The 10,715-nt window shown below is 37.7% G+C and overlaps 1 protein-coding gene across 1 annotated transcript; it reads right to left on the minus strand.

The window, feature by feature from the left end:
- Positions 1-9,124: 9,124 nt before the first annotated feature.
- LOC116463466 (dnaJ homolog subfamily A member 1-like) lies at positions 9,125-10,438 on the minus strand. The gene has a single exon (XM_032754607.2). The coding sequence runs from the start codon at positions 10,301-10,303 to the stop codon at positions 9,236-9,238; it is 1,068 nt and encodes a 355-aa protein (XP_032610498.1). The 5' UTR covers positions 10,304-10,438; the 3' UTR covers positions 9,125-9,235.
- Positions 10,439-10,715: the final 277 nt, after the last annotated feature.

Genomic DNA, 10,715 nt, shown 5'->3' on the forward strand with positions numbered 1-10,715 from the left:
TTGATGCTACGAAGAAACTGCATCAATTAACGGGCAAAATAACCAGCTAACATCATAATGACAGGATCAAATTCAAACATAACAACATTAGCCTTAAACGTAAATGGGCTAAATGCCCCAATTAAAAGATACAGACTGGCAAATTGGATAAAGAGTCAAGACCCATCCAGTGTGCTGTATTCAGGAAACCCATCTCACATGAAGAGACACACATAGGCTCAAAATAAAGGGATGGAGGAAGATCTACTAAGCAAATGGAAAGCAAAAAAAACAGCAGGGGTTGCAATCCTAGTCTCTGATAAAACAGACTTTAAACCAACAAAGATCAAAAAAGACAAAGAAAGCCATTACATAATGGTAAAGGGATCAATTCAACAAGAAGAGCTAACTATCCTAAATATATATGCACCTAATACAGGAGCACCCAGATTCATAAAGCAAGTCCTTAGAGACTTACAAAGAGACTTAGACTCCCACACAATAATAATGGGAGATGTTAATACACCACAGTCAATATTAGACAGATCAACGAGACAGAAGGTTAACAAGGATATCCAGGACTTCAACCCAGCTCTACACCAAGCAGACCTAATAGACATCTACAGAACTCTCCACCCCAAATCAACAGAATATACATTCTTCTCAGCACCACATCACACTTATTCTCAAATTGACCACATAATTGCAACTAAAGCACTCCTCAGCAAATGTAAAAGAACAGAAATCACAACAAACTGTCTCTCAGACCAGAGTGCAATCAAATTAGAACTCAGGATTAAGAAACTCACTAAAAACTGCACAACTACATGGAAACTGAACAACCTGCTCCTGAATGACTAATGGGTAAATAATGAAATGAAGGCAGAAATAAAGATGTTCTTGAAACCAGTGAGAACAAAGACACAACATACCAGAATCTCTGGGACACAGCCAAAGCAGTGTGTGGAGGGAAATTTATAGCACTAAATGCCCACAAGGGAAAGCAGGAAAGATCTAAAATCGACACCCTAACATCACAATTAAAAGAACTAGAGAAGCAAGAGCAACAAATTCAAAAGCTAGCAGAAGGCAAGAAATAACTAAGATCAGAGCAGAACTTAAAGAGATAGAGACACAAAATCACTTCAAAAAAATCAGTGAATCCAGGAGCTGGTTTTTTGAAAAGATCAACAAAATTGATAGACCACTAGCAAGACTAATTAGGAAGAAAAGAGAGAAGAATCAAATAGATGCAATAAAAAATGATAAAGGGGATATCACCACCAATCCCACAGAAATACAAACTACCATCAGAGAATACTATAAACACCTCTTGCAAATAAACTAGAAAATCTAGAAGAAATGGATAAATTCCTGGACATATACACCCTCCCAAGACTAAACCAGGAAGAAGTTGAATCTCCGAATAGACCAATAGCAGGCTCTGATATTGAAGCAATAATTAATAGCTTACCAACCAAAAAAAGTCCAGGACCAGATGGATTCACAGCCAAATTCTACAAGACATACAAAGAGGAGCTGGTACCATTCCTTCTGAAACTATTCCAATCCATACAAAAAGAGGGAGTCGTCCCTAACTCATTTTATGAAGCCACCATCATCCTGATACCAAAGCCTGGCAGAGACACAACAGAAAAAGAGAATTTTAGACCAATATCCGTGATGAACATCAATGCAAAAATCCTCAATAAAATACTGGCAAACCAAATCTAGCAGCACATCAAAAAGCTTATCTACCACGATCAAGTCAGCTTCATCCCTGGAATGCAAGGCTGGTTCAACATACACAAATCAATAAATGTAATCCATCACATAAACAAAACCAACAACAAAAACGACATGATTATCTCAATAGATGCAGAAAAGGCCTTTGACAAAATTAAACAGTGCTTCATGCTAAAAACTCTCAATAAAGTAGGTATTGATGGAATGTATGTCAAAATAATAAGAGCTATTTATGACAAACCCACGGCCGACATCATACTGAATGGGCAAAAACTGGAAGCATTCCTTTTGAAAACTGGCACAAGACAAGGATGCCCTCTCTCACCACTCCTATTCAACATAGTGTTGGAAGTTCTGGCCAGGGCAGTCAGGCAAGAGAAAGAAATAAAGGGCACTCAATTAGGAAAATAGGAAGTCAAATTGTCTCTGTTTGCAGATGACATGATTGTATATTTAGAAAACCCAACTGTCTCAGCCCAAAATCTCCTTAAGCTGAGAAGCAACTTCAGCAAAGTCTCAGGTTACAAAATCAATGTGCAAAAATTACAAGCATTGCTATACACCATTAACAGACAAACAGAGAGCCAAATCATGAGTGAACTCCCATTCACAATTGCTACAAAGAGAATAAAATACCTAGGAATCCAACTTACAACGGATATGAAGGAGTTCTTCAAGAGGAACTACAAACCACTGCTCAACGAAATAAAAGAGGACACAAACAAATGGAAGAACATTCCATGCTCATGGATAGGAAGAATCAATATCATGAAAATGGCCATACTGCACAAAGTAATTTTTAGATTCAATGCCATCTCCATCAAGCTACCAATGACTTTCTTCCCAGAATTGGAAAAAACGACTTTAAAATTCATATGGAACCAAAAAAGAGCCCACATTGCCAAGACAATCCTAAGCCAAAAGAACAAAGCTGGAGGCATCATGCTACCTGACTTTAAACTATACTACAAGACTACAGTAACCAAAACAGCATGATACTGGTACTAAAACAGAGATATAGACCAATGGAACAGAACAGAGGCCTCAGAAATAACACCACACATCTACAACGATCTGTGCTTTGACAAACCTGACAGAAACAAGACATGGGGAAAGGTTTCCCTATTTAATAAATGGTGCTGGGAAACTGGCTAGCTATATGTAGAAAGTTGAAACTGGATGCCTTCCTTATACCTTATACAAAAATTAATTCGAGATGGATTAAAGATTCAAGTGTTAGACCTAACACCATAAAAATCCTAGAAGAAAACCTAGGCAATACCTTTCAGGACATAGGCATGGGCAAGGACTTCATGACTAAAACACCAAATCAATGGCAAAAAAAGCCAAAATAGACAAATGGGATCTAATTAAACTAAAGAGCTTCTGCACAGCAAAAGAAACTACCATCAGAGTGAACAGGCAACCTACAAAATGGGAGAAAATTTTTGCAATCTACCCATCTGACAAAGGGCTAATATCCAGAATCTACAAAGAACGTAAACAAATTTACAATAAAAAAACCCCATCAAAAAGTGGGCAAAGGATATGAACAGACACTTCTCAAAAGAAGATATTTATGCAGCCAACAGACACATGAAAAAAAGCTCATCATCACTGGTCATCAGAGAAATGCAAGTCAAAACCACAATGAGATACCATCTCAAGCCAGTTAGAATGGTGATCATTAAAAAGTCAGGAAACAACAGATGCTGGAGAGGGTGTGGGGAAATAGGAATGCTTTTACACTGTTGGTGGGAGTTTAAATTAGTTCAACCATGTGGAAGACAGTGTGGCGATTCCTCAAGGATCTAGAACTAGAAATACCATTTGACCCAGCCATCCTATTACTGGGTATATACCAAAAGGATTATAAATCATTCTACTATAAAGACACATGCACACGTATGTTTATTGCAGCACTATTCACAATAGCAAAGACTTGGAACCAACCCAAATGTCCATCAATTGTAGACTGGATTAAGAAAATGTGGCACATACACACCATGGAATACTATGCAGCTGTAAAAAGGATGAGTTCATGTCCTTTGCAGGGACATGGATGCAGCTGCAAACCATCATTCTGAGCAAACTATCACAAGGACAGAAAACCAAACAATGCATGTTCTCACTCATAGGTGGGAATTGAGCAACGAGAACACTTGGACACAGGGCAGGGAGCATCACACCCCAGGGCCTGTCATGGGGTGGGGGACTTGGGGGAGGGATAGGATTAGGAGAAATATCTAACGTAAATGATGGGTTGATGGGTGCAGCAAACCAACATGGCACAAGTATACCTATGTATCAAACCTGAACTTTGTGCACATGTGCCCTAGAACTTTAATATATTAAAAACCCTAGAATTATAAATATATAAATATACAAAACCCTAGAATTATAATATATTAAAAAAGGAAAACTTGTGTAATTTTTTATATGCATTTTATACTTCAATAAAAATTTATCAAAAATAAAAATATAACTATCATTAACCTAAGCAAATTTTAAAATCTAAGGTGATAGAATGATTACCCATCCATGATAAACAATAGATGATATCTTAAAATATTTCCCATGACACCACCCAGATGATTTGGGACATCTGCAGCAGTGAATTTAAACTTTAGCTAGTGACTAAAAATCGGTGACTGTAAAATAATTCATCCACCAAAAGCCTTTATAATAACAGTTAAGAAAACAGAAAAGTTGGCTGTCATAAAAATTAATGGAAAAGAAGAGACAATTTTTGCTGCATATTTATATTTTACAACTAATTCAAAAACCCACAAATTTACAATTTAAGTAGCTATGTGTGTCATAATAATGTTGGCAATCTGGCTCAGATTGTGTATTATGCATCACCTATTAACTCTAACACTAAAAATAAATTTAAAGAATTATATTTTTCATATGCAATCAAGTTGTAATATCTTTGGAGTATATGCAATATTGTAAAGAATTTAATCAACTTCTACAGCTAAGATCACAACATTGTTAGGTCCAAGGAGATGGGATTAAAAGACAGAATGAGAAAGAGATGATACTAGAACAGGTATCGGGACCTGTTAGACTAACCCTAGCAACAGGAGAGCCCATGGTTCCCAGCCTCATCTCTTGCCATGTCTTATACCACAATGTGCATTTTACATTTCATATCTACCCAAGTACTTTCATCTCCCCTAACACATTGTTTAAATGGTCCCTCTATACTGCATGCATCTCCCACCCCTAGCTACCTGACAAACACCTGATTTTTTTTTCCTTCAACTTTTAAATTCTGGGGTACTTGTGCAGGATGTGCAGGTTTGTTACACAGGTAAATGTGTGCCATGGTGGTTTGCTACACAGATCAATCCATCACTCAAGTATTAAGTCCAGCATCCTTTAGCTATTCTTCCTGATGCTCTCTCTCCCCCCACCCCCGACGACAGGCCCCAGTGTGTGTTGTTCCCCTAAATGTGTCCATCTGTTCTCATCATTCAGCTCCCACAAACAATTGATTTAATTTTAAGATCCCACTCACATATAATCAGCTTTCTGAAGCTTTTTTAACCCCCATGTTTTCCCTCTTACTGTGTTAAAAATCACTAACTCTTTCTTTTATGCCCATTCTCTATGCACATTATTGCCCCAACCCCTTTAATTCACATCACATGACTTATCTTATATTTGCCTGTCCTGAAGACAATAGATGGTGGGCCTCCTCTGATTCGTATTCGTGTCAATATTACTTAGCACAGTATCCATGTCACCTAGAACATCTCAGATAGGTACAGTTCTCGGTAAATATTTTTTGAATCAGTGAGTATCGGTAAATATTTCTTGAATCATTGAGCTGATTATCGAATGCTATTCAACTGAAAATCTAACCTTCTGCTCAAATGAAACCTACTATACCTAACCACATAAATTTAATAGGATTTAGAGCAAAGTTTCAAAAGTAGAAAGACTGAATTTTGAATACCTCACTCTAGAGTTAAGCATGTTGATGAGTCCTTTCTATTTTATTATTATTATCATTGTTATTATTATTATTGTTGTTGTTGTTGTTACCCAGGCTGGAGTACAATGGTGCGATCTTGGCTCACTGCAACCTCCACCTCCCGGGTTCAAGTGATTCTCCTGCCTCAGCCTCCCGAGTAGCTGGGATTACAGGCATGCACCACCATGCCTGGCTAATTTTGTATTTTTAGTAGAGATGGGATTTCTCCATGTTGATCAGGCTGGTCTCGAACTCCTGACCTCAGGTGATCTGCCCACCTCGGCCTCCCAAAGTGCTGAGATTATAGGCATGAGCCACCGTGCCCGGCCAATGAGTTCTTTCTGACCCACACCCATCAGTTAAAGACGTTGAGTAGGGAAAGGGGCTACTCCTCACAAGCAAACAATTTTGTGACTCCTCACAAGCAAACAATTCTATAAGTGACTTCCACATCATAGCTCAAGATATTTGAAGCGCATAGAACACAAAACAGCGCTGAATCTCCCGAACAGTCCTGGGATGTAGACGACAACAAAAACCATCTAATTTTTCTTTCTCTTTTAAGCTCATTTCCCAATCCAAATTCTTCACCCCCAACCCATAGACATTCTTCTAAGTTTAAGGTATAACTGTGTGATCTTGCCAAGTGTATAAGGTTGTCTTGTATGCATGTGTTTTTATTTTATGTAAATTATAATTTCAGATGCACACATGTGTACACATACACATTTACACACATGCCTATAGACAATCTCTCTCACACACACGCACACAAACATACACACATTTCTATTTTCACTCAACATGATGCTTTAAGCGCCCTCCAGGTTGCTACATCTAACTGCTGTAAAGCACTCTGTAGATGTGTCTCTCACATTTTACCTACCCACTTCCCCAGCCGTTATTACCCAGTTTCCACTTATTCCCCAATGTCACAAATAGTGCCACAAAAAACATCCTCATATGTGTCCCCTATGAAATACGCTTAGATGTTTCTTTGAGGTTTATACCCAGGAGCAAAATTGCTGGGTTACAGGGTTTGTTTATATTTAATATGACCAACCATGGCCATATCGCTTTCCAGAACACCTGTACTATGCTGCCACCATCAATCCATGAAGATTCCATATTCCCACATCACCAGCAATGCTTGGCACCTACCAGCAGAGCTGATATACAATAAACTGTGTGTATTTGAAATGCACAAGTTAATAAGTTTTAAAATTTGTATAAACATGAAACTATTATGACAATCAAGATAATAAGAATATTCATCACTTTCAAAAGTATCCTCATAACCTATCTTGTCTTTCTGTTTTCTATTTCACTGATTTCTGCATTGATCTTTGTTTTTCTTTCTTATTACTTTGAATTTCATTCACTCTTCTTATGGTTTCTTAAATTGGAAGTTGAGACCAATTTAAGAATCATTTTTCTCTAAAATAGCATTTACAGCATTAAATTTCCCCTAAGTACTGCTTTAGATATAGTCTACAAAATTTTATACATTGTGCTTTTATTATTAAAATGTGTTAGTTTCCCTTTGGGAGGCCCAAGCTGGCGGATCACCTGAGGTCAGGAGTTCAAGACCAGCCTGGCTAACATGGTGAAACCCCATTTCTACTAAAAATACAAAAAATTAGCTGGGCATGGTGGTGTGCACCTGTAATCTTAGCTACTCGGGAGGCTGGGGCAGGAAAATTACTTGAACCTGGGAGGCAGAGGTTTCAGTGAGCCGAGAATGCACCATTGCACTCCAGCTTGGGCAACAAGAGCATAACTCCATCTCAAAAAAAAAAAAAGTATTAGTTTCCAAATACTTGGGGATTTTCCAGATATCTTCTTGTGATTAATTATTAGTTTAATTCCATTATGATTAAAGAACATACTTTGTATAACAAATTTTTTAAGTTTATTGAGACTTTTATTATGGTCCAATGTATGAGATATATTGATAAATGTTTCGTGTACACTTGAATATGTTTTCTACTTTTGTTAGTTTGAGTGTTTTACAAATGTTAATTAGGTCAAGTTAGTTAACAGTGTAGTTTAAGTCTTCTGTTTACTTACTGCTTTTCTATTTGTTCTATCAATTATTGAGAGAAAACATTGAAACATGCAAGTATAATTTTTTTCTTGCATTTCTAAAAGAAAATACATAAAGTTTTTCACTTTATGTATTTTGAAATTCTGTTATTAGATACCTAAACATTTAGGATTGTTATGTTCTATTGATTAACTGACATTTTAATCTTTAAGAAAAGGCCCTGTTTGTGTGTGGTAAGAGCTTTGCTCTGAAATATACTTTGATACTACATAGCAAGACTAACTTTTCTTTTATCAGCCTCTCACAACGTTAACATCTCACAAGTATAGTATAGTACAATATTAAGAAATTGATATTGATACAGTCCATATGACTTATGCATATTTTGCCAGTTATACATGTACTCACATTGGAGAGGGGGCAGGAAGGAATACCTCTGTTGAATTTTATTACATGTAGTTTTTTTTTTTGACACACATTGGAGATGCTTTGTAATTAATATATTAAGGAGACAATACATTTCAAGAATTGCTTAAATTCTGATACCCAGATTTAAGCATATGAACATATGAGACTTTTAAACATACAATTAAAGCTATTCATCATAATTTGCTATACTACCAACATTACTTTGGAGCATAAGTCAAATGGTTTAAAGTAATCCTGTAACATACCTGAAGAACACCTTCCTATATTACGCATGCAAATTACTTCTGCACGTAAGGGTCTTTCCACTTTAATTTCTACGTTACCCAGCTCTGAAGTCACTACTCGGGCTTATCATGGTCCACAGACAAGGAAGGGGGCAAATGACCAGGACTGGTCAAGATATATATATGGATATATATGAATGGCATAGCAGAAGGAAACAATTCTGGAAGTGCAAGCCTTCAAGCAGAAGCATATTATGATAAATCCCTCCTACATAAAGGTAGCATTTTTATCACTGATACCACAGGATAAATTATATATTATGCCATCTTCAAGTAACAGTTGAGGCAACAGAATAAATGTAGAGGCATTACAATGAATCCCACTTAATACAAAGAACTATACAGACCAACACTTCTCTACAAAATTTTTTTTTCCTCATTGCCAGTTAAATACAGAGTTTTGCTTTCATAGCTTAACAATGAAGGGTCATACACTGAAGCCAATACATATACCTAGCATTTCAAAACTTGTCCACGTACATAGCTGAAGTCAATTACAAGGTTTGGCTTAGAAATGCTAGGGGAACTTCTTTGTAGTTTTCACAGGTATTAAACTTCATCTTGCACACTAAGGTCATCATACATACAGGGCAAAGGCAGAGCTTTTATATTTGCATTTATTCTTCATTTGACTCTTTAAAACACTATGATAGTTGAATATTAAAACAAAAACAAGAGCAAGTAGTGAGCATATTATGATTACAGTCCTTCACTCATTCACTACTGCACATTAAATGCCAGCAGTGAGTGTTATTCACTGGCCCATTAAGAGGTCTGACACTGAACACCACCTCTGGGATGACATTCATCATCCTCATGTGCTTCTCCATCATAGTGGCGCCATCTTTCCTGATTTGGATCAAAGTCCACTAGTTCTACTTGATCCATCTCATCAGTCTCTTCCACTTCCTTCCTCTCGGGTAGGAGTTTTTCCAGCAAAGACAGTTTATCAGGAGAAAGAAAGGCATTCTCAGGAAAGTTTACCTTAAATTCGATGATTAGGCGACCCTTTTCATATGGTCTACAATAAATTGGCATGCCTTCATTTAGTACACACTTGATATCTCCATGCTTGACAATCCGACCTGGATGAGAGGTGATGACTATGGCTTGGATGTCAAGAGTAGATACTGTCTTCTGGAAGCCACACAATGCTTCAACCAGCTGTATGTCCATGCACATGAAAAGGTCTTCTCCTCGTCGAGTAAAAACAGCATGGTCCTTCTGATCTAACACAATGATAATATCGCCTGGCTCCAGTCCTGGTTCTTGGTCTCCTTCACCATGGAAGGTTATCTTCTGGCCATCTTTCATGCCTTTGTCAATATGAACTTCTAGAATCTTCTCTTGAACTATCTTCCTTCCTTTGCAGCTTTTACATCTATCTTTAGGACTGATCCGCTCCCCATGGCCCTGGCACTCCATGCACACAGACTGAATTTGCTGAACCATTCCAGGTCCTATCTGATTAATTCTTATTTGCATTCCAGTACCTCGGCAATTGGGACAGCACTGTACTGCTCCTTTCTTACCTCCTCTACCTTCACATTTTTCACAAATCACATTCTTTTGCAGATCCAGTTTTCTCGTTGCACCATTATATAAGTCTTCTAGCGTTACTGAGAGCTGATGTACAACATTTTTAACTCTCCTTTCTCTCTGCATCCTTCCTCCTCCTCCAAAACACATATCAAAGACATCCATGGGGGAGCCAAAACCGCCACCTGCTCCACTCTCTTTAATTGCCTGTTCTCCTCCTTTGTCATATAATTCCCTTTTCTTTGCATCAGAGAGAACTTCCTTAAGAAATCTGTTTAAACTTCTCTCCTTCATTTGGATTCTTATCAGGATGGTACTTCAAGGCCAGTTTCCTATAAGCCTTTTTCAATTCTTCCTGAGTAGCATTGGGTTTGACCCCCAAAACATCCTAGTAAGTTGTTTCTTTCACCATCTTCTACTGCCGGTGCGGGCTGAGGCCAGTGTGTGAGGGAGCAGGAAGGAACGCGGAGCTGTGCACAGCTCAGGCAGTTACCACTCCTCCGCCTCTCACCGAGCGTTCTGGAAAGTTCCGCTATCACATGTAGCTTTACACAAACTACCACAATCAAAACACTCAACTGATAAAATTCAGTAGAGTTACACCTTACTGCCTTCTCCCCAAACTGCATAATATGTATAAGCCTATGGATTTTATCAATGTCAATTTCTTAATAGTATACTATAGTTGTGTAAGATGTTAACGTTG

Source organism: Hylobates moloch, unplaced genomic scaffold (assembly GCF_009828535.3).
Source record: "Hylobates moloch isolate HMO894 unplaced genomic scaffold, HMol_V3 SCAFFOLD_3, whole genome shotgun sequence".
Lineage (NCBI taxonomy): Eukaryota > Metazoa > Chordata > Mammalia > Primates > Hylobatidae > Hylobates > Hylobates moloch.

Excerpts from the sequence above, each read along its gene's own strand:
- LOC116463466 (XM_032754607.2), bottom strand. The coding sequence starts at position 10,303 with ATGAAGGAGAGAAGTTTAAACAGATTTCTTAAGGAAGTTCTCTCTGAT.